Source organism: Choloepus didactylus, chromosome 10 (genome assembly GCF_015220235.1).
Source record: "Choloepus didactylus isolate mChoDid1 chromosome 10, mChoDid1.pri, whole genome shotgun sequence".
In the NCBI taxonomy this organism is placed as follows: domain Eukaryota; kingdom Metazoa; phylum Chordata; class Mammalia; order Pilosa; family Megalonychidae; genus Choloepus; species Choloepus didactylus.
In genome coordinates this window covers 54112052-54137605 of record NC_051316.1, presented here as the reverse complement: position 1 = coordinate 54137605, position 25554 = coordinate 54112052, and the positions used below count along the sequence as shown (strand labels likewise).

The window sequence follows — 25554 nt, the reverse complement described above, 5'->3', positions numbered from 1 at the left end:
CATTTTATGCATTTACTTTTAAATCCCGTAGGAAATGAAAAATGGAATTACAAATAAAAAATACAATAGTACTGGTATTTCCATTTACCCATGCCGATATCTTTACCAGAGATTTTTATTTCTTCATGTGGCTTCAGTCAGTTGTCTAATATCCTTTCTTTTCAACCTGCAGAATTCCCTTTAGCATTTCTTGTAGGGCTGGTCTAGTAGTGGTGAAATCCCTCAGCTTTTTTTTTTCATCTGGAAATGCTTTACTTCCTCTCTCATTTTTGAAAGACAGTATTTTGCCAGATACAGTATTGTTGGTTTGCAATTTTTTACTTTCTGCACTTTAAGTAAATGTCTTCCCACTGCCTTCTTGCTTGCATGGTTTATGATGACAAATCAGTACTTAATCCTATTGAGGCTCCCTTATATGTGACACATTGTTTCTCTCTTGCAGCTTCAGGATTCTCTCTCTGTTTTACATTCGCAAGTTTGATTGTAATATACCACAGTGTGGGTCTATTTGGGTTTATCCTGTTTGGAGTTCGTTGATCATCTAGGATGTGTAAATTCATGTTTTCCATTACATTTGGGAATTTTTCAGCCATTATGTCTTTGAATATTGTCTCTGCCCCTTTCTCTTTTTCATCTCCTTCCAGGAGTCCCACAATGCATATATTGGTATGCTTGATGGTGTCCCACAGGTTTCTCGGGGTCCATTCATTTTTCTTTATTTTTTTCTCTTTCTGCTCCTCAGACTAGATGATTTCAGTTGTCTTATCTTCAGGTTCACTGATTCCTTCTTCTTCCAACTCCAATCTGCTATTGAACCCCTCTAGGGAATTTTTAAATTTCTGTGGTCTTCAGTTATGTTTGGCTCCTTTTCATAATTTCTGTCTCTCTTTATACTCTCTTTTTGCTCATATATAGTTTTTCTGACTTCCTGTAGTTTTTTGCCCATGTTTTCTTTTAACTTTCTGAGCATATTTCAAAACATTTTTTTAAAGTCTTTGACTGGAATGTCCCAGATCTGATCCTCCTCATTGATGGTTTCTAATGCTTTAATCTTCTCCTTTGTCTGGGCCATCACGTCCTGTTTCTTTGTATGTTTTGTTATCTTTTGTTGAAGCCTGTGCGTTTTTCTATTTTAGTAGGTTATTGCTGAAATTTGACTCTGAGGCATCTGTTCCTTAAGCTTGTATCCATCTAGTATTATGACAGAGCTTTCCTTGAAGGCCAGGAACTAACAAAAAAAAAAAAAAAAAGGAGGAAGAAGAGAAAACATCTTTCCCAGTCTTTGAAGATTGACCTGTATTCTCCTTCTGGGCTTATCCATATGTTTTAGTTTCATGGGGTGCTTAAAGCAGATATCATGAAGTGGGTTGGCTTAAACAATGGGAATTTATTAGCTTACAGTTTGAGGCCGAGAAAACGTCCAAATCAAGGCGATGCTTTTTTCCTGATGACCAACTGTTGTGATCTTTGGCTCCTCTGCCACATGGCAAGGCACATGGTGGCATCTGTTGGTCTCTCCCTTCTCTTCTGGGTTTTGTTGATTTCAGCTTCTTGATTCCATGGCTTTCTCTCTGTGTGTGTATTTTCATTTGTTTATAAAGAATTCCTGTAATAGGATTAGGTCCTATCCTGAATGAGGTGGGCCACACCTTAACTGAAATAGCCTCATCAAAAGATCCTACTTACAATGGGTGACACCCACAGGAATGGATTAGGTTTAAGAATATGTTTTTTCTTTTTTTGGGGGGGGGTACCTACAGCTTCAAACTACCATACCATATAATGACCTTGGAGGATAGCTCCAGGCCAAAGCATAATCCTCAATTCTCTCCATGCATGCCCCTGTCTTGGGCATGCATATGTGGCCCTAGGAATTCCCACCTTTACACATATATAAATGTCCCCTCTCTCCCAGGAAATAGTTTCCTAATGGTCCCAGGCACTGCACTATATATGTCCTACAGCCAGCAATCCCTTGCCCCAGGCAGCACGATTTGGCTGCTCTCCTGCTACATTCTATAGAACTCGGTGAGCAGCCTTCTGTATGCAGGACAAGTTCTGGAATGGTGAGCCCCTCAAGCCATCACCAAACAGATTGGGTCAAACACACACTGCTCCCAATAGGTGCACAAGGGTCACTCTGCTGTCTTCGGAACCAGGGCCAGGGATCCCCACAGGGAGCGCAGGCTGGCTTCTCGCTGAGCTGGTGAGGGGAAAGGGAACAGGCCAGCCAGGGTGGTGGGAGATCCTATTGTTTTATGTGGACTTTTACTTGATTCAGTGCTCACTCTGTTACTGCAATCCTTTTAACTGTTTTCTGTAGCTTGTAGAAAGATGTTTCTGCCAGTTCTTGCTGGTTGTTCACAGCTCCTGTAGGAGGTAGACCCCTGAAGCATCTCACTCTGCCATCTTGAATGCGGGTGGGGCTCCATGCTCCATATTTAAAGTAATATTTAATAAAAAAAAAGGAGCTTATTTTTACTGAAAGGAAATGTGTATTCAAATTGCTTTTTTGAGGATATAGACTTAAGGCATTAAATATGTTGAATATGCTAATCTTCTAACCCTAATCAAAAGGGATTTTTGGAAGTCAATGAGAAGCAGATTACAGCCCTACAGAAGTTTGAAATAATACATTGTTTTGCCGTAAAAGGAGCACGGCTTTGAAATGAAACAGATCTAGGTTTAAATTTATGCTTTTATTGCATGTTAGCTACAGATTCTCCCATCAGTTTATTTACCTGTTTATAACCTGTTCCCTGCACAAAGTGAAAATAATACCTACGTTGCTTACTGTTGTAAAGATTAATTGCAATAGCAAATGCCCAGTACCTAACATGGAGCCTGGCACATGGTAGGAATCAATACATGATTGTAACTATGATTTTTGAGAACTAGAATTACATAATGAAAGGAGATTGGACTTTGGTGTTCGAGTCCCTCACTGTGGTGCTTACTTACTTCATGATATTTGAGAAAGTTAATTAATCTTTCTGATTTTCAGTTAGCCCACATTAAAATCATGGTATTATCTACCTTGAAAGGTTGTTTTGAGAATTAAATGAAATGATTTGTATAAATCACCTTACTACATGTCTGAAATATAGTAAACTTCAGTGTCTTCAGTCATGTTGTGAAACTGGTATATTGTGTAAATTTAAAGTGACTGTCAGTGTTTCTGTTGTTATAAAATGGACTCAAATGCACCCTTAGAATTGCAGACCAATTACCTGCCTTCCTTTTCCTACCCCCAGACTAGTTAGAATTTCAAATGAAAAGTAAGATTCTTGTATTTAAGGATCACTTCTCAGAACTTACTGTATGCTAAGTTCTGTAAATACAAACTTAATAATGTGATTTCTGTCCTCAATAATTCAGTCTAGTTAAGGAAGACAAATATATAAGCAGATCATTACAATTATGTTATTTGTTACTTTAACTGATATGTGTACAAAATAGAGTGGTAGCACAGAGGACATTTGAGCAAGAAGAACAGAGAGGAAGGAATAAGTTAATAAAAAACAATTTGAAGTGTAAAAATAAATAAATATTTTCTGTTTAGACTATCACCAGAGTTTAGCAAAGGCAGATAATAACAACTCACATTTATTAAGTATTTATCATACGTCTGGCAGTATTCTAAGCTCGTTACATACTTTAACTCATCCCAAAGTAGGTAATATTATCTCTGTTTTACAGATGAAGAAACTGCACAGAGAACTAAAGCAGTTTGCCCAAGGGCTCACAGCTAGTAGCTGGTATTCAAATCCAGATGGTCTAGTTCCAAACTCAAGTTTATAACTGCTATACAATACTACCTCCGGTTACTTTATAACATTCATGTATTCTAATGATACAGTGAGATGAAATACACAGTATCCACCTCAGCTTCTTAAGCCATTTGAATAGAGTGGCTGCAGGAGTTTAGAATTTTATACCTTAGTTTAGTGCATATGTGGCAAAAACAGAAAATTCATGGGAATATCAAGAATTAACTAAGTTGTGCTTATCTTTGAATATAAAATAAATACTTTTTTCCTTTTTTTAGCTAATCAGAACAGTGCTAAGGGAAGGATTTCAGTTCCTTCAAATTGCTGTTTTTATATCCTGTTGATTTTTGAAGCAGACCCATAAGCAGTACAAGAAAGCAGTTTCTTCAAATAAGGGCACCTTCCTACACATATTGGGCAAATTACAAGACCGTTGCATCTTCTCCCAGGAACTTTAAGAAGTGTTAAAGATATAGTGGATGGAGAGAGAGCATACTGGTGATCACATTTGTGAGTCCCCTTAGGAAAGACCTATGGCACCAGTTTTAGACATCAATTACTAATTGTGTTACAGAAATACAAAGAATTTAATCACTTCTCCCTGAGTAATATTACTTGTTTAAGCAGCCACCTACTTACTTGTTTTGTTTTGTTTTTTTTTTAGGAATTTAATTCTCTGTTGTAGGTACTGTAAGCATAGGAGCAAATGAGAAAAGTAATATTTTACTTTTGGGTTTTGAGTCATTTTATTTCAAGTTAATTAAAAGCAAATGTCAAAAGACAGCAGAGTGATATTTATTAAAACAAGACAGTAAAACTCATTTTGAGCTCAGCAACTGAAAATTTACAGTAATTCAAGCACAGTATACCTGTATTTTGAATCAAAAGTTAGAAATTTTCCAAATGATAGTTTTTATTTGATAAGATTGAAAGTAGTACAGAAGAAAGTACAATGATATTGTAAGCTGGAATTGTGTCCATGAGTTGAATAAAATACTCAAATCAAATTGAATGCTTTTATGGAAGAAAATCATCTCTATATAAGAAAAGGTTTAGAAAGGAATATTAGGGATTATGTACAGCAAAGTTATTTTATGTACTTATTCCCTTTCCATTTAACAAGACTAGATGTTCATTTTATAATTCCTTTTCTCCATAAGTTTATACAGTGCCTGATATCTAAGGTTTGTTGAATAATTATTAGTTAATTGATTTTGCTAATTACAATTGGGGGAAAACTTACTTATTTTAACATGTTCCTTACTAAAAATAGAGGTTACGTGCATGTGTGTATCTTTTTGTGAGATTAAATACATCGAGTAGGTGTACTTCAGTCTGTGCTATCAATTGGATTTCTTTAAGAATGTGAGATTTTTTTTCCCAGGGATTTCTAATTGTATGAATGACTATGTGTACTTTAAATACTGGCAAAAGCAGCCCATTAGGTGGGTGCAAAGTTAAAGGGATAGAGAAACCTTGCTTCTTAAGCTACTGAGGGGATTTTCACATTAGTTTGGCTAGAGACCATAGTGGTCACAGTCTAGTTCTAACAGTGTTCCTGACTGCAGAAGTCATTGTTAAAGGTAAGGTTTTTTCCCTTTGTAGTCTAATTTTAAGCTGTGAATTTCAATTTTAATCGAGCAGTAATGTAACTTTTTTTTGCCAAATTTCACTGCAGTAAATTTTGATATTGTGCAACACGCTGGCAATTGTAATAGTTTGGTTCTTACATAAAGAACAGCATTTGTTAATATGTCTGTTACAGGTAGTTGTAGTTTAATGTTTGCTTTTACTAGGGTTTGTTTCGATTCATCATTTTTATTTGCCTCACTAGCAGCCATCGGTTATAATTTAACTTTCAAGTCTCTATGTAATTTGGTTTTTGCTAATGAAGTGCTATAAACAGCATTATGAAGCTTTTCTCTTTTAATCTTGAAAGGAAAAAAATCCATATCTAAAAAAGCAATCACAAAGAAGAGGAAAACTGTCACAAAGTCACCTACTGTACCAGAATTTCAGGTAAATGTTTCAACTTTGTCTCAGATTGTTTTAGTTTAAAATTTTGTTTCCATGTTTTTATCTTTCCTTGAGAGATTGGTTGAATTTCAAGAAACTGTAGCAAACATACTTTTAATGAAATGTTTCCAACTATGACTTTTTTCCCTGCAAGTATAGGCATAGCCAAGATTAAAACGGCTTGTATTTCACAATTTTTTTCCTGTTTTTAATCTCTTGATAGTCAAAAATCTGAGCTTTTTTAATGTTAACCTATACTAAGTTTTGTAGAAGTAATTTAGTAGAAATGTATATAAAAGCACATTTGTAAATGAAAATCTCCCAGTAATAAAATCATAATTTGTACACAGTAATATTGCTTAGAAAATTCATTTTCATTTATTTAGGCATTATAGAAATGGTAGGCTTATTAACTTAAAAAACAAACCTTTTAACTCTTTAAACTCTTAGCTGTCTGTGAACTTCAGACTGAATGTTAAGTAAAAGTTAATTGAAATAGGCTTTAAACATTTCTGGGAAAAGTAATTGTGTTTACTGCCATGTGATTATGTAAAGAGCTTTTTGTCTCTGATTCTGAGAATAAGCAGAGAATCACACCCTAATCAAAGTATGCTTTTTTCCCTCTATTTTATGAAGGTGCGTTTTCTTCAACAAATGACACACTTTCTTTAGGAATTTCTTTGTATTAGTGTATCCAGTCCATATTAGGTTAAATACTTCTCCAAAAGTTTTATAAGCTGATATTTAACTACCAAAAGATAAAAAGTGATATTAAAACAAATCTCTGTGATTCTCCTCAAGTCAATCAAAAAAAAGAAAATAAAAGGGTAGCAACATGAAAATATTGATAATATATAATATGAGTTTAAAAGTTACTTGTATCCAGATATGTGTAAACATCTATTTTCAGTAAAAATCCTATTTTTGGAAGTATTTTTATGGAAGTTACTAACTGACAAAAGTTTGATACTTTTCAATCAATAGAGAAAGGAAATAGACATGTTTTTCTTAGTATTTTAGAATATTTTTAATGATATTCTTAGAATTACAAACATATCTTTCTACAAAATCCTTTTATAAAAAGTATACTTGGTTCCAACATATTCAACAAAAAATATGACTTTGCTGTTTACTTAGAGGCCTTTCTACCATTGCTCATAAATATTATTTAATACCATAATATTATATCATCATGCTATCTTTTGCTGTTTCTCCCCTCATTTTTTTCCTTAGACCCTCAGAGTGTTAGTCCTGGGAAGACAGAGCTCAGGACAGATCTGCCCTGCTGTTGATATTTTCTCCATTGCTAAATTAGCGGATGGACTTTTACAAGTAATCAGTGGCATAGCCAGTGTTTTTAAAGTTGCATGTGGTGATCCATTAATGGGGCATGAAATCAGAAATCAGTTTAGTGGATTGCACGACCAGCATTTATGTTTTTCTAAGCTAGCGAAGTTAAAATAGAAAATAAGCTATCAGAGTGTTTTACATAGAGTAATGGTAAATATTGGTTCGTGAAACTTTGGTTTCAGTTATGTATGTGTGTGTGTTGCGTGGGTGTGTACTAACTTGCAGTGTAAACTGTATTTTTGACTCTGGGTCACGGGCAAAAAAGTTCTAAAACACTGTCTTAAGGGATGTTTTTAGTCAATTATTGTTGCATACCACTCTCAGAAACTTAAGGTCAAAAGTACATGCTATACCAGATTGAACTTTTCAAAATAAAATCCGCTTCCTAGTTCTTAAGGTCCTAAGGTATGTGTGTGTGTGTGTCTGTCTGGTCTGGCTAGGGTCGGGGATAAACCCAGGAAAACAGTAGTTCTGAGGCCTATTTACTGTGTGAATACCATAGTATTGCTCACACAAAAAATTAACAAGGGAATAGGACATTTGCTTTAAATAAGCACAGTTATAGAATAGGACATAAGACAGTATTGGTCACTAATAAACTTTGTTGTTAAAAACAAAACTTACATTATAGTTTTGCCTCTAAAATAGTTTTATGTAGGATTTGTTTTTAATTATTTAAAGTTCTTCATATATAGGAAGACTATTATATAATAAAGAAGTGAATTCGTTTCCTTAGCAGTATAAAAACATCTCATTCTGCAAATCATTCATTTTATCCAAATTGCTTTAAATGTCACATTTCTAGTATTAAACATAAAAATACTTTATAGAAACATTTAGCTAGATTTTCATTTTACCTATTCTAAAATATCTTATTGCTGAAGATAATGTAACTGGCTCAATCCCTTTTGCAAAGCCTGACCCATTTGCCAAAGTACTGGTCTTCTTTAAATTGATGGGAAAATATGCTTAGATACAGAAGAACTTGATGAGGAATTAAATTGTCAAGTTAATTTGTTTTTACATCCTAATGAATTAAAAAAAAAAAAAGAATCCTGTTTTGACCTCAAAATCAAACTAGTCTGTCTTTCTGTTTCAGGAAGAATCCATGTTTATTTATATATTCCCCTAATAGCTATATCTTCATTTAAGAAATTAATAATTCCACCCCTATTTAGAGTATATACTATGGACATTCAAATGATGGATTGTAGTTATTTTTTGTTGTATAATGTAAGGGGACTAACCATATCTGTGTCACTTTTTCCTAAGAGTTATGTTAGTGGTTCTCATACTTTAGACAGTATAGAAAAAGTCAAATGCTTTCATTAAAAATGAAGATTACTGGGTTTATCCCCTAAAGACCAATTCCATAGGCCTAGGTGGGTACTGGTAATCTGCATGGCAGTGAACTGTATGGATTCTGGAACCAGGCTATTTGGGGTCAGATATCATCTCTACCACTTACTAATTCTGCAACTTTGGATAAGTTACATAACCTCTCCATGCTTCCCATTCCTCATCTGTAGAATGGTACCTACCTCATAGGCTTATTGTGAGGATTAAGTGATAAAGTTTACGGTTTTAACTAGTTTTGTTATTAATTTTTTCAAATAAACCTCCCATATGCTTTTGATGAAAGTGTTCATAGAACCTCACTCGGAAAAATACTGGGTTATGAGTAGGAAAATCAATTAAGAATTGGCTTCAAAACATCTATTATTAACCTTCACCACTTTTCCCCATTACTTAAGACCTGGAAATAAATCTTGGATTTAGTCTTATGAAAGTGGCATATGATTAAGCCTTCAAGAATTTGACAATTGAAAAACCAAAACCAAGTAATATTATTTGCATGGTTATATTTGATCAAGTGAAAACTTATGCCTAGCCCTAGCTTAGTATTATGGTGGAGTGTAGTTTTGGCATATGCACAGGGCAGATTGTCAGATTTTTTAACCAGCAATAGTTGCAAAAATTTAGTAAATACTTTTAGTTATTAGCATTTTGGTGATTTAAGCTTTTATATCCAAATTAAGTTACTTACGACTTTGTTATATTGATTAAATTATTTTTTATTTTTCTTTATCAGTTTTGTAATACAAGAAAGCTAGACTGTTAGAGTGAAAAGTGAATGTCAGTTCAATTTTCTTAATAAAATTAATTTTTCCATAAAGCCTTTTAGTTTAATATTTAAAAGAAAACTGCTATTAAAAACTACTGTTACATTAAATCTCCTTTTGTACATAATTATAGCACAAAGTCAAAGTGTTTTTAAAACTTAGTGATCAGGTCTCAATAAAGGTGAGTTTTTAAAATAAGTTAGGAGTCTTAGCTACCATGATTCTGCTTTACTTTAGTATCCCAAATCTTTCATTCGATGCATGATTGCTCCTGTTCCAGATGTAATTTATTCTAAAGGCTACTTTGCAGATGAAATCCAGAATCCAGGTGCTAAGAGTTACATAGAATTGTTTTCAAGCATAAGCATAACATACCTCTGAAAAAAGCATATATATATATCCTTTTAAGCAATGGAGAAACTGAGGAATAAGAAATAAAGTGCTTCCTTCAATGTAACAAATTGGAACCAAAATTAAAATTAGGTTTTCTTAACTGCTTCAAATGTAAAGGACCTTTTGATCATATTATTTTGATAAATAAAGATTATTTTCAACCTCACTTTTTGTTTAACTTTTAGCACCATAGATTTTATTTCTCCCTTGAAATTCTTTCAGTTTTTTAAATATAGTCCTTTGAGAGAAACATCTATTTTAATCATATGGTAGTAAAAAATATTTTGTTAACTTGTTAATTATGTCACAGTGATGTCCTTATCTATAGGTTTTGAAGTAATATTTTGTTAACTTGTTAATTATGTCACAGTGATGTCCTTATCTATAGGTTTTGAAGTAGTTGTCATTGCCAGTATGGTGATCATAAGTGTGAAGGAATTTTTCTGTCCTCATAGTTTTAACGAATGTTAATACGACTTTTCAGTTTAAATACAATTTAAATTTGAATTTATACCATGCGTTTCGGGTTTTGCTTGTAATTTTTATAATAAATTATGAGTTCTTTTTACTAGAATGGTAATGAATGTGATCCATCTTGTTTGGACTTATTTGTTTTTACATTTCAACATTGTTTTCTTTTTGCTTTGCTTTTTTATTTAATTTACTATATTGTATATATGTTTGTAGACTGCCTTATATCCTTTTTAGAATGAGGTAGCATAAAAATAAAGTAAATGTTTCTCAAACCTATTGAGTTTATACCCAAAAAGCATAATTTCTAGATTGAAGTAGTGATGAAGTAAGGAATGACTTATTATGTAATTTTTCTGAGATGTGGTCAAGGAGTTCTTTTGTTTTGTTTTGTTTTGTTCAATGATACGTACAGTATTCTCTGATTTTTGCCCCCCGGGCTACCGTTCCAGGCCTGTGATGCAGCACCGGAAGGAGTTCTTTCGGTCTCCATAGGGCCTCCCGTCCCCCACCATATAACAGAGTTCTTACATTGAAGAGAAGGTCCTTTAATATTTACCATTTGATAAAAATGAAAGCTTAGATATAAATTAAATCCTAAAACTATAGTACCTGTTTAGTAGTTGTTGGATTTTTTGTTTGTTTTGTTTTGTTTTGTTTAGAAAGACTTCTTAAAGAATTCAATGTAGTGGAAAGAATATTGCACCAGGAATAGGAGTCGTAGGTTCTAGGATTTCCTCTACCAGTGTGTCATCTTAGGTTACTTTACCTCTGTTATTTTTAATTAACTTGTCTGTGAATTGGAGAATTGCCTTTCTATCCTAGGCAGAGGTTTGGACCAAATTGCATTTTTTGGGGGCCCATTTCTGGGGAATAAAAGCCTTCTTGAAACCTCTGCAGTATGACTGAAAACCTCTCATGAGTATTGGCAGTGTGGCTCAACTGTAATTCAAGCTGTTGTGGATCTTTCCTTTTTACCCCTAGAGGCCCTGTGCCTCAGAAATGTTTTTCAAATTCAAGGTAATGAGAAGGAGGTTTTAATAAGGTGTTTTGCTTTGTTCAAAAAATGCACCTGTTCTCCTTATTAAGGTGAACTTTACTTATTGGACTGATTGTGTTTTTGAAAGCACTATTTGAAATTGAGTTGAGTTTAAAGGCCACATATATGTCTTACTTTGTAAAACAGAAGGAATAAGAGGGTATATGTGACCAATAGAGTTGACATAAATCAAGTTATTTTTCTTTTGATACCAGTAATAAAATTAGAATTTTGTTTTTCTACAAGAATTTTCTAATAGCTTAAATTGACACTCTATATTAGGTATATATACTAGGTATATCTTAGGTATATGCCATAAAATAGAGTGTAAAATTGTTATGTGGCAATTAAGTCATTTTAATATAATTTCAAAGTAAATATTATTGATGAAAATGTGTTGACCCTTAAATTAAATTAAATTTATATTTATTTAAGAGTCACATTTATTTTAAGCAATAATTGTTTTATCATTGTGCATTTAATTCAGTAGGCCATCCCCTATTTGGAATTTTCATACTCATTAGTTCCATAGTACCTGACTGTTTCAGTACCCACACTGATTTGTATTTTAATTCATAATAATTTAGTACCTTACTACTCAAAAATGTGGTCTGCAGACCATACCTGGGAATTTGTTAGAAAAGCAGAATCCAAGACCCACCTCAGACCTGCTTAATTAAAAACTACATTTTAACAAGATCCCCCAGGTGATTCTTACGCACATTTAAGTTTGAGAAGCACTAATTTAGTATAACTTACTAACTAGGTAAGTGTTATTTTATATATATAGTTCTTAAACTGTGAGAATTGTTCATAGTTCGACCTCAGAACCATGTTATTTATTCCTTTAAATGGACTGTTAACTATTTGTTGATCTCATGATTAATTGGTAATTAAAAGATCTTAAAATGGATTTTTTTGTGTGTGTTTATGTTTTTATTGTTTCTGTAAGTTTCTATAGACTACATGTAAAATGTAACCCTAATTCCCTATAATGAGACAACTGAGGTGCAAAAGAAAATTCCTCGGAGCTTTGCTATGTGTGTAAATAAGGAATCTGTACTAAGCAATATTAACTAGTATGCCAAGTTCAGGGAAAAGGGGTAAAATCCATCTGCAAGCTCTGGGGTATATTCGACATGATTGTCATAATAGCAGATTATTCTATGGAAATTTTAGTTCTCATTGACTACTTATTAAAAACCTGCTATAGGACCAACATTGTTCCAGGTGTTATATGTATAATAGAATTCAGAGACATTGTCTATTTCTAGGGGCACTTACATGATTGGCCAATCCACTGCTTGGTCATCAGAATTTCTTTCATAACTCTAGATTTAGCAAATGGAAGAGGCTAGTATCTAATAAATACCATCTTCACTAACCCACTACATCATTATTTACTATTTTCTACTCTAAAAATAGTTTAATTTGGGATTACTTAAATACTTATTTTTCCCTGCTTTATCAGTTCTGTAAATTTGAAATTGTATAGATACTTCTAATAAGTCATTGTTAATACTCATTGTAATTAGTATTTCAATGATAATTTTTTCTTACTCTAGTAGGTTAAATCATATTGCCATTTTTATAAGTCAAAGGAATTACATATCAGACATTTCATATGGTTCAAGCTGATATTAAAGGAAATTTGAGGGAGTGCCTGTTCCCATTTTTGTCAGTAATCACTAGGAACGATCTTTTTTGTAATTCCCCTTTGCTTTTTTAGTTTTGGTTTATTTTTTTTTTTAATAAGCGAAAGTATGCTTTTTAGAAAAACAATGCTGTTACATAGACATTTAATGAATTTAATATAAAATGAGACTGCTGATAAAAATTAATGGTAGATTAATAGCTTTTTAAGTACAGTATGTATTTTTAAAATTTATGTATAATTTTATGCATTGCAGTGTAAACATTGCAACAAGACTTTCATTAATCTAAAACTCTGGTTGCAGTTTTGTTTTAGAAATCTCTTGCTTTTTCATAGTAGAGTTTTTACAGTTATGAGCTTAAATTATTTTAGGAAAAAAAGCTAAAATATACTGAATAATGAGGGAAACTATGTAACTTAATAAGAATTAAAATGTAGTTACTAACATTTTTATTGTTATTGCTGACATTTCACTTTTAAAATTTTAGTGATTAAGCTTGTTTGGTTATTAACTAAAGAACCAATTATTTCAGCGATTTGCCAGCATTGCCAAGGTGAAAAATTATGAAAGAAAAACACAATTATGGAAGTAAATCGAGGCAATCTGTGGAGATCGTTTTATTAAGACTATTAAGCTCATATTAAGTATGTGTAATTAATTATATTTACATCTTTGGTTATCTTACATACAGTTAAGTCCTTTATTAGCTATTCTAACAGCAATAAGTAAGGTTTGTTGAATTGCACAGTTAGCACACCAAAGCAAAGGTATAATGACAGTTCTCCAGGGGCCTGGGTAACTGCCTGTAAAGTGTTTCTTAAAGGTGATTCAGTAACCTGTGAAGTCTAGGGTGAGTTTCCAGATCTTTGTCATTCTGGGCTGAAAGTTAATAATATTAAGCAAGTACCTGGATTATAAAACAAACTGAAAAGTGGGGATGTGAGATGAAACCACCATTGTTGAAATTTCAGTTTCTTTTAATACTAAGCCTGAAGTTCATACATCATAACAAGTAAATATTTTTAAAATATAAACTACAGAGCTTTCCTTACTTTTTTGCTATTTCAAAGAAAAATAATTGTGAATTCAGTGTGTGTTAAAACAACTTCTGTACCACATTTTGGGTGTTTTATATTATGTGTTATCAAGCTGTGTTTTTGTGTTTTATTTTAGCTTATTTGCACTAATCTTGATGAACTCAGGGAATTAATCACAAAAATCGAGAATGAACTCAAAGATCTGGAAAACAGTAGAAAAAAATCGGTAGGTGTTGATCCAAAAGTTCTATCTGTTATTTTCAGCATTAAAATTTATTCCTGCTTTTTTCTAAAAACTTTTTTTATCTTGTTCTCCTGGATTACATGAAAATTTGCAGTAAAAATAGAAACATTGTTTCTTTTATTTCTCCTATGTGGTTTAGTTTTAATTTCTAATAGACAAAACAATGCCAGGCACAAGTAAATTAAGTAATTTTGTTTGCCTGTTTCACATCAGGTAGTTTTAGATATTCCCTACTATTTTAGTTGGCTATTTTCTGACCGGTAGTTTTGGGTAATGCTTACCTTGCAGATATTCTTAATTAATAATTATATGCTTTTAGTAGAAGTTTATTGCTTAGTAACATAAAAATTTAATTAGATGTTACATAAATATAGTTGTAAATTGTTTAATTTTGCCCCAGATATTTTTGATACATGTTTAGCATTATGACTTTGAGAACCTTTATCAGCTGAAAGTTTTTTAACTTTTACCACACATCTAAATTCATAAATAATCTACATCTTTATGTTCTACTTTTTTTATCATTGTTGAGAGACTGGACTATAAGGAATTATATTTATTCACTCAACCCTTGGTAAAACACTCAGTTATGTTAGTAATTCAATCACTAACACCCATTTATGTCACTTGTATTTGGTTATGTCACAGATTTGAAAAACAGTTACACACCAATAAATAAATGGGGGTGGAGGCTTTGAACCCTGAAGAAAATCATTTAAAAACCCCTTGATTTATGGCGTTATGCCTTGGAAATATCGTGAAGCCATTTATAGATCTTTGCTCAAAACCTGTTAGTCTAGAATTGTGTATAAAATAAGGTTAGTTATTCAGCAAGCTTGATATCAGTAGATTTAGAGTAGCCATTTTATATGCTATTCGAGAAGACATTGGTGTCACTTCGAAGGGAGGAGACTGCAGTATAAAAGCACAACCTTCAGAGGTTATTTTAATATAGGGGTTAAACAACATTAAGCATTTCAGAAGTATTTCATGTGATTCTTAAAATAGAATAATGTTCATAAGGATGGTCATCAGTTACCAAGAAAATATCATGTTGAATATACAGTCTGAGAATGCAGGAAACTGTAATATATTTTAGAACTATTTCCATTAAAATGGTTTAAGAACTTGACTATAATGGGAAATTTCATGATGTGGAACACCAAGTGTATCAAAATTTACCTTTTGATATATTCCTCAAACAACATTTATATTAAAATATTTTCTGCCTAGCCAAAAGCCTTTTTAAATTTATTTGATGTTATATGCTTATAAAGGATTGATTCCGTTCTTTGTTAGGAAAGAATAGTTAGGAATTTTTAATTAGGGAGTTGTTTATAGTTTTTTGCAGAAGCTGTTTGTTTTTAGTGAGATGTCCATATTTCCTGACTAAACAGAATTTGATTAAATAAATTTGTTAATTGCTTTTGTGTTGCTAACATGACTTATACATCTTAATTTATCCCTCTAATCTAAATTAGGGTTTTTGTATGTTTTTAATGTGCAGTTTTAAGCATTGTTGATTTAAGTATGTACTTGGGGCTATCCTGTTTTGTTTTGTTTTGTTTTGTTTTGTTCTGTAAAGCCATCCACCTCATTTCTGTAGATGGTATTAAGTTTAAGAATATTGATCCCCCCAAACTATTTCTTTTCTGAATTTCTCATAAAATAAGTTAATTTGTCTTTAGAATAAGTAAGGTAAATGGGGATGGCTTTTCAGTCATAAGCATGGAATAGGAAGAAGTAGAAGAGTGAAAAAAAAATTTTTTTTTAAACCATGAACTACAAATACTTGAAACTGTAGTCTTTGAGGACAGGCTTATGAGAAAATTGTAATTACATGTAGGGTTTAATTGATTAGATTTTTGTCTCTCTAAACTTTTAACTTGTCTGTGGCCACTGATTGTTGCATATTTGTTTTAAAATATGTTTTCTGCTCTTCAAGAAATAGGAATTCTTGGAGCTGTATTAAGTGAGGATAATCTTACTGAGGTTATCAACATATGGGCTATTTCCTTCAATTTAAACTGCCTAAAAGGTGATTCTCATGAACAAATTATCTCAACCATGAAATGGCCAAATGGCCTAAAGGAAACAGACAGTAAAACTTTGCATCTCAGTATCATACCTTATTTTTGACAAAAGCTAATGTTGAGTATGATAGAAGGTAGTTGTAGGAATTAACTTTACCTGAATATTTGTTTCTATTTAATAGCAGCTTGGCATCATTTGGGAATAAGATCTTCTACTTAAATGAATTTTTCTAAATAACTGAAACTTAAACCTTCAATACTAACACCCTTATTTTAATCATTTAATGGAAAACTTCCCTGACTCCGTATTTAATACTGAATGCAATTTAACCCTTTCTTGATGACACAAGGGTCATCATTTTGAATATCAATAATTGTACTGATACCCTAAAAATCTATTGGTATTACTAGATCTGTTTAAACATTCACCAAAAGGCCTTAATGCTAAATATTTTGAAGATTTTTGTTTGTTTGCTTTTGTTCTGTCTCTTCCTTCATTGTCAGGCTGTCTGTCAGCTGTCATTTCTTGTGTGTGTCCATGTACCTGCCCTGGCCAATATGCTGTGGGTTAAGAAAGCAGGTATCATACTTACTTGAATTGTGCTCATGGTGAGAAACTGAGGAACTTTCTTAATGAAACGTATGAACTTGGTGAGTGCCGTTTTGACTGATTCCTTGCCTGTGAGGTTCCTTCTCTGTTGCCCCACAAATGAAATACTATTATCGATGTTCATAAGAATATGCTGCTGTCAAATCTAAACTAATATTTAGACTCAAATCAATTCTGTCATTCATCATCAGGTTTCATATCTACAATAATGCTTCCAATAACAAAGAAGATGTATTCCATGTAAACATTTAGCTCTACAAATATTATTACTAAAGATAGAAAATATATAGGTGATAGAGAAGTTAACATGCATTTCTTTAAACACTTGCTGTTTCACAGGACTCCTTTTCTGCAGGACTTCTCCAGATAGTTTGTCCTACCAAAGCAATGAAGAATTGTCCCATTTCCTCACCCAGGTCAACACTATTTAAAAAGCTTTTCTAACCTCTTAGAGGTTTTGCCATTGAGTTATTGATTGTATTGTAAGATTTACAGTCTTTTAAAGTCTAGATCATTTGCTCATTCTTACAAGATAACTAATTCCATTTATGGTTTATAACATGAAGAGAGAAATGCTTTAATTTTCTCAAGTTTACTCGAGTTCACTTGATCCCCTTAAATATGCTTCATTTGGAAGCGTATTCAGAAAAGGCTCAACTTGCTTTATGTCCTGCAAGGCTGTACATAAATAGCTACCTGAGAATCATTTGAATTGAGACCACTGATTGTGTTAACCCGGAGTATGTCATTTGAAAAAGTCCTTTAATTTTGTCTTTCTCATCATTATTTAGACCATAGGATTCTTTAGTTATCTAAAGGAGAAAGTCACAAAATTTTATTATTTTTATTCTTGTGGTTTTAGTCAAGTGGTAAATTTGCATTTTGCTTCATTATTTGGAAAATTCCTTTTTAATCAGGAAATTTGTTACTAGTTTTCCAGGAAAAATAGAGCTAAGGTATTGATAAATTTGCCTGATCCTACTGTATTTGAAATTTGTTGGATATTATTGCTTTCAAAGTAATCAAAATTGGAAGATTTTGCCAGGTTTATATAGAAGTGGCTGTATTTCTGAATTTTTCATGTGAGCCCTTATTCCTTATTTCCTCACATCTGCTTAATTTTCTTATGCTTTATATCATAGTTTAGATTTTCCAAGAGGTTTGAGTCTTCTTCAGTAAGGAAAGATCTGTGTAGAGATTGGATATAAAAAAAAAAAGTAACTATTTGACAAAAAGGAAAGATGTTATTTTAATACATCTTTTAGCTGTTAACCACCTCAACATTGAGCAGGATTTAAGGTGCCTTCAATTGTTTCTAGAGAGTTTATTCTGAAGAATTTCATAATCAGTATTTAAGATAAGCTATAAAACTGCCTGTGCCCTTTGATCCAGTAATTGTATTTGGAATTAACCTTTATTCTCCTCATCATTCCCTCATGCCTCCAACCCCTACTCCTCAGATAAGTAAATTACACAAAGCTGTGTTTAGCAGACTATCTTTAATAGTGGAAATTTGGAAACAGCTCATGTGTTTTAACAGTAGGGAGATGACTAAGCAAAATTTTTGACACAGCGTTATATCATGTAGGTAGTAAAATAAAATATTTATGGGTCATTGTTGCTACATGGGAACATTTGTGAGATGTTAAATTTTAAAAGCATACAACATAATATGTGCATAATGGTTACAGTATGTAAAAAGTCAGTTAAGAAGAATTGGAAAAAAATTTCAATTAATGAGTGAAATCGATCTTTATTATGTTCTTAAAATAATTTAGATTCATAAGTCAAAAAAAATACTTCTCTCTCTTGCCTAACCAATGTTAGAACTAAAAGTCAGAAGCTTAGATTAGAGGTAGTGATGCCCCAGTTTTTGGTCACAGAGTTCTATATAAGCCAGCAGTTATCAGTCAGGGATTAATTTGCCTCTAGGAAACAGTTGGCAGTGTCTGGAGGCAGTATCACAGTTCGGGAGGTGATACTGGCATTAGTGGGTATAAGCCAGGGATGCTGCTAAACATCTTACAATGTACAGGAGAGCCCCTCCCCCCAACAAAGAATGCTGTATATCATAGTTTATATGGTAGCCCCTCCCCCCAAACAGAATTATCTGGTACCAAATATCAGTAGCACGGAGGCTGAGAAACCCTGGTATAAGTCTATATTTGCTAAGGACCCAGTTCTCTAATTTTTTCTGCTGCTGCCAACTTTTTGTAGGGAGAGAATAAATTATTTTGAAAGTTAGATAGAAATCAATTAACTTGTATGCCAAATCCCACAGTTGAGAATATTTTATTATATAGTTCTAGTTCAGATTTGTATTTCCTTGAATTTCTGAATGTCAGTATTAACCCTTATACTTGATGATTCCATCAAATTGTTTAAAAGAATTCTTAACCTTAAATTCTTGATCTTAGCTTGTCTTCAATCCAGTATGATTTATGGCCTCTTGAATATGTTCATTTGCCTTTTAACTTCCTTAGTATAAGAAATGCAAAGTTAACAAATAACATGGTTGTGTATATATTTTCCTTATTCATTTTTAGAAATATTATGTAATATAGTCTTAAAAAGGGAAGTATAGTAAGGAATGATACAAAGGTAAATGGAAAAATATGGTCAAATCATGTTATAAAACTTAATTTATTACATGGATTTATATGGACCCAAAAAACTTAATTACGTATAGTAAAAGCCTGATATAAGACAAAGAAATTATGATGTGTTCATCTTATCTTCTAACATCTGTAACAGACATTTTACCCTATTATAATGAAGCGTTATGGGGTATTTCTCTTTTCACTCCATTCCATGTCCCATTTTCCCACAGTGAGTATCAAAATAATTTTATAGCCAGCTGTTTAGAGTACAAAATCTATTTTACTATAGTGTAAGAAACTTTAGATACATTGAGTCCTCAGTAAGCCCTAATTAACTTTATTTAATGGCTTTGGCTATAGATATGATTACAGTAATCTCTAAATTTCCCTTAGAATTAATTTTATTTAAGTTTTGTTACATCATTATGTATAATGTTTTCTTATTCTAGATCTTCCGGAAAACTGTTTACTGGTTAAGAAAATGGAAAACCACTTCGGTTGTTCAGGTGTAGGGGAAGGAGGATCACTTTGTCCTTAGGTAATTTTGTGTAGCCCAGGATCTTAAGAATTAAAATGACCTTTTGGAAACCATGTACAACACATAGAATAAATTTCCTTACCTGCCACAGTTATAGATACTAGTCTTACTCATTCAGTAAATATTCCCCAAGTGTGTTCTATGTGTTGTACATAGTGCCAGGAATTTGGTAAGGATTCAAAAATTAAAACAAAGTCTTTATCCTCAAAGAATTCATTTATAGAGCCTAAAATTTTATCCCCGACCCTAGGGGATAGAGTTTTAATTTTAATCAGGGTTGGTTGGTCTAGCTTCTGTCCTTTTATAAAAGATTTTGTGTTTTATTTTCAAGCTGTGTATTTATTCAGGAGTCACCAAACTAGACACTTAACACTCTCAATTACATGTTCATTTGTGGCTTGGGAGTAGAGTGGAGGGGCAGTAACATATGGACTTTATGAAAAATTGATTGTTAACTGACATATTCAAAATCATAAGAAAGGAGAGATTGATGACAGGAGATGTGAACCAGAGCAAAATATGACTGGATAAGACAAAGTTTTAATTGACTATAGTCAATGAATGATCTGAGAATGAATTATCCTATTTATCTATTGTAAGTCTTGCTTTCAGGTATTTTTTTTGACATTTAATAACTACCCTTCTCAACTAAGAATAGGATTTTAACCCTTCTTGACAGTGCTCACTGTTTCTGCTTATTGCAATTTGACATACAGTTGGCATTAAAGCTCTCAAAAAAAGAATATTTGAATACCTCTTTTCTTCCAAAGAAAGTTTCAATTAAGAGGCAAAGAAATTGTATGTTTTTACATCAGGGAGCGAATTAGTGCTTTATAGTCCAAGCATGGAGTAAACTTCAAAGAAGAGTTGAACCAAGTGGCAGATCCTTCTATAGTCAAAGCTTCGTAGTGTGGCTTTGTAATTTGCTTTAAACCCTTTTGAATTACATATCACACATACTTATTCAAATATAAGAAGCATTTTAAATGTCAGATATTTTTCAAAGCCCAAAATAAATTTGTATTACCTCCAGTTTGGGTTTAACAATTACTTTGCTACTTTCCTTTGACATGAGTTCTGGAAAATTGAGTTTAAAAACAAAATCATTTGGTAGTAAAATAGTAAAATTTAAACTTACAGTATTATGGGGTGTTTCGGGCAAAAAAAAATGAGTTTTACAGCATCCTGCTTTTATATATTAAAGATGTACAAATCTTTTGAAAGACTCTAAAATTGAAAGATGGGATAGTTTAATGCCTTTTGTGAATTGGCAAAGAATAGGTCAAAAAGCTTGAGAGGACTGAATACTAATACAACTTTACTACCATTTTACCCGATTCTGCAAAAAAAGACAAAAAATAATACATTGTATACTGAAGGAAAATAAACCCGGATTCCAGCAGAGATAAAAAGTAGACTAAGAGGAGGCAGACTCCACAGATGGTTGCTCTACTACTTTAAAATAGAAAAAGTAGAAATAGCAAAAATAAAGTAGAAAAATGGAACCAATTTCATATAATGCATGTGTTATTGAAACAAGTAGAGGCAGGTGCTTTAAATTACGATGAGAGAAGTTTAAGGCAGATTTATTGAGAGCATGAAACTCTGATAAATAATTTTTTAAAAGACAATGGAATAAAACCTACAAAAACAGATCTCAGGAGTCCAAATATGTAATTGTCGATAACCATTTAATATAGAAATATTGGAATAAATAGTCCTAGAAACCTCAGTAGTGCCTGAGAGTCACTGTATTTATTATAATGTAACATAATAACTTGTACATAATGATGACCCAAATCATCAGGAATTAAATTATATTATTGTGTTGTTCAGAAAATCTTGAAGACTTATATTTTAGAAAAAATTTCCAGCAGTTTTTAAAAATCTTTTACACTCAGGGAGGAACCTCAGATATCTGATAAATTTACACTTATAGTTGAATACTTGTTGTGGGCCTAATCTTTGCTAGGCATTGTGATAGAGTCTGAGAATGTAAAAATAAGTAGAACTCTGCCCTTCCTTTTAAGGTATTCACAGTCCTAATTTCATTTACTTGGAATTTTTTTATGCCCTGATGATGCCAAATAAATGTATCATTATTTAAAGGTTCAGATTGTGCTGTGAACTGCTTGAGAACCCATCTTTCTGATAATATGTATAGATTTGATAAAATTTCAGCAACTTACTTGCTACCACCAGTTTGCTGTTCAGGGTCAAATTCACATACACAGCCAGTGGTTAATTTTCAGTCCAGGGTGCTTTCTTCTTTGTAAATGAAAATGGTTACCATCTGTTACATGTATATTTTTAGATTTTCTTCCCTGGTAGTAGTGAACCGTCTCATTTAGGAATGTAATGTTTCACCCAGTTTTTTCCTCTCTACAAAGATTAATAACACAGAAGCACAAAATTATCATCATTGTTATAGTTGTTTGTTTTCATGCTTTCTACTTAAATGCTATTTTAGAAATATAATGGAAATGTGTGTTGTTTTCAATATGGAATACCTTTAAAATAAAGTACGAATGCTTTCCTTTTTTATTAAATTAGTCTTAAGTGAAAATTGCTGAAAGTATCTCAACAAAACACTAGCTTATGAATATGATAGTTTGTATTAGAACTTTTGGCAGTGTTAAAATGCCTTTTTTTTTTAACTTTTTCCAAAATAGTATGCAAAAGTTTCACTGTACTGTCCAACTAGTGCTTTTTAAAGGGACTCATTAACAACAAGATGAATAGTGCTTTACCCCAAAACTGAATATGCAGGAAAACCCAATAGTAAATATGGTGGTAGTTTCTCTAGGTAGGCAATAAGGAAAAAAAGTGGATACTTATTAAATATATCATTACCTTTTCATCTCATATTTCTTAGACTAAGGAGAATTCCAAATCATTAGTTTATTAAAGTACTGCAGTTAATTTGATTTGTGCCATGTTTTTATACTTATGGGTTGAGATTATCTGCAAACTATCTTTGGACATTGTTAGTGATTGTAAGTGTCATCTTTGTGTACAGACCCATTTGGCTTTTCTGAAAAATTATTTGCATTTTATTTGAACAGCATGATATATTGTTATTTAATCCTTTTTCCAGCACAGGACTTATGTCTGTGACAAGAACCAAGCCTGTAACAAAATATTTTTCATGATCCATGTTTCTATGTTCTAACAGCATTTCTAAATAAAACCATATAGAAAAGTAGAATTGATACTTTTATTGTATACATCATGGTTTTGTAGTGTTCTTTTTAACTAGAAATATTTTAATCATCTCTACAATAGATCCTTCTCAGTTTAAAAAGCATTAAAACATTTTTGTACATGATTTTATTTTTTCTTCTTCGTATAACTATTGATACTTGTATTATTTAGGTAAAATGTTGTAAGAAAATCTATATAGGTAACTGTATGATTTGTATAAGCAGGCGACTCATTTAAGTTTAGCATACAAAGCATTTAAATTTATTAACACATAAAAATATATCTGTAGTGATGGGACATTTAATAAATCTGGAATTAATTTGTTTTCCTCTTTTTCTTATTTTTAGCTGTCCAATGTCCCCAGCATCAGTAGATTGCCAACTCCCTCTCCTTACAGCTCCCCAGCCAGCATTATGCTGGTACTGTCATATACATCCCAGATTACTACAGCAGAATGGGGTTGATCTTTAGTTTTAAGGTAAGTCTTCCTCCCCACTCATTTAATATATAGAGAGACAGCTTTTCATTTTACAATATTGTGTAGTTTTGTAAGTTTTTAAGTATCTTTTCTTTATGATCCCTTAGGGTTTTGTTTTCGAGTGAACTCAAAAACTTATAAAACTGCATAATATAATAAAGGATTTAGCTTATGACCATAGACCAGCTCCTTATTGTAGTAATCCTTCTGCGGTTGTAAAACCTCCACTGTTTAGCAGTTGGGGCATCTCATGGAAAGGCAGCTGGCAATCTGCAGCTACTGTGGACATTGGATGAGAAAGCAATGAAAGGTAAGCTTCATGTTTAGACTCTATTGTATGCCTCTGGTTCCATAGTGCATGCTTGAAATTCATACTTTATTTTATGTTAAACCTTATAGTAGATTCATGAAAGAAAAGATCACTCTCCTCTTTTTAAAGTGACCTTTAGAAAATATGTGAATTATTAAGTCCACATAATACACTGGGATTATCTCAGAAAATATTTTTTACCTTCAAAAACAGGTGAGAATTCTGATATTGAAAACAATTAATCTATCACCATATGTGCATACATGTTTATAAAATAAAGTCAGGACTAAACTTAACATGTATAAAGCTTTTAAATATTTTTTTATTGGAGAAGGAATTATAGCACTGTTCCACAAATTACTTTTTGCTAGTCCATCTACACACTATCTTTATCTTTGATTCTGTATTGATCAGTGCAGAAAAAAGATTGTAAGAACCTTTCTGATTTTTATTACATCATATTCTCTCTTGTATATTTGAAGATAGAGGAACTTGCCCAAAATAGACAATCCATTTCTTCTTTAGGAATTGTCTATGTGTGAGCCAAAAGAGGCCACATTGTGTAGTGTAAGGAGATTGCATTTTAGCATTCCGGTTATCTAGAATTCTAGTCTAAAATCTACTTCTGTTTACAGGTTCTTGCCTGTGTGACTTTAGACAGTTGCCTTCTGTAAAATTATGTCCTCTGAATTCCCTTTTAGCTTTAATAATTTCATCCTAGAAGAAACATAATTGTTCTTGATTTTTTTCCCTTATCTATATATGTAAATAAAGTTGTCAGAAAAGCTTCTGCTATTGCTAGCTTTTAGTTACCTACTTTAAGGTTCAGTAAATATTTGCTTGAATTGACATAGCTATATTTATATCAGACCCAAATTAAGGCAGATTGTCACCATCTCTAATTTCTTCTGCAAATTCCTAATTTTTCTTCTTCACATTAGTTCTATTGTATACTGTGAAACTCTGAAGCTACCACTAAGTAAAAAGTGGCATGTTATTTTTTAACTCCATTTGGGTTGTAACCACCATGTCTTGACCAAAGAAGTTGATGAGAGGTGAAATAATCAGTGAGAGTTTCCCTTTTACAGTAAAGTAGGTAAAGCACCTTGTCTCACATAGCAGTGAATCTCAACCTTTTTATAAGCCTGTGTCCCCTTTTGATAGACGTAAAAACTATGAACATATCCCCCTTGGCTGGGAGTAGGAATGCCCTTTATTGTGCTTATTGAATTAGTTTATTTTTTTCTTTTTTGGGGGGTGGGGATGGCTTAAATTTTATTAAACCAAGATTTTAAATTTTTAAATTATATATCAAAAAAAAATTAAAAAAAAAATAAATAAATTGTATATCTGCCATCCATCAGTCCATAAACAAATATAGTACACACGTAAGTAAAAGACTAGCAGATTAGAACTAGTAGAAAAACCCAAGTTCCTTTTATACACTGGCACCCCCACCACCACATGCTCCTTGGGCCAATGCCCTGGGGCCATGTTATGGTTAAGGGTTAAATAAAAAACCAGAAGAAGCTTATCGTGACTTTACCTCCTAAGAAGAATTTCAAGATGGATATTTGTTCCACATTATAGTCAGTTGGATTATATCAAGGCCACAGTGTAGTTTTTACATTCACAGATTAGTTGAAATAATACAAATTAAGCTTATGATCTAGATGTCATCCT

At 32.3% G+C, this 25554-nt stretch overlaps 1 protein-coding gene across 6 annotated transcripts in view; it reads left to right on the top strand.

Moving 5' to 3' along the window:
• The window catches only part of KIAA2026 (KIAA2026 ortholog), a 124244-nt gene that overhangs the window by 83466 nt on the left and 15224 nt on the right, over positions 1-25554 (top strand). For 5 of the 6 annotated variants that reach the window (XM_037851105.1, XM_037851108.1, XM_037851104.1 and 2 more), the window contains 2 exons: positions 5710-5789; positions 13991-14080. In XM_037851105.1, coding sequence (XP_037707033.1) covers positions 5710-5789; positions 13991-14080 — 170 coding nt within the window. The remainder of the gene's footprint in view (positions 1-5709; positions 5790-13990; positions 14081-25554) is intronic. The other variant, XM_037851107.1, reaches the window with a different exon arrangement.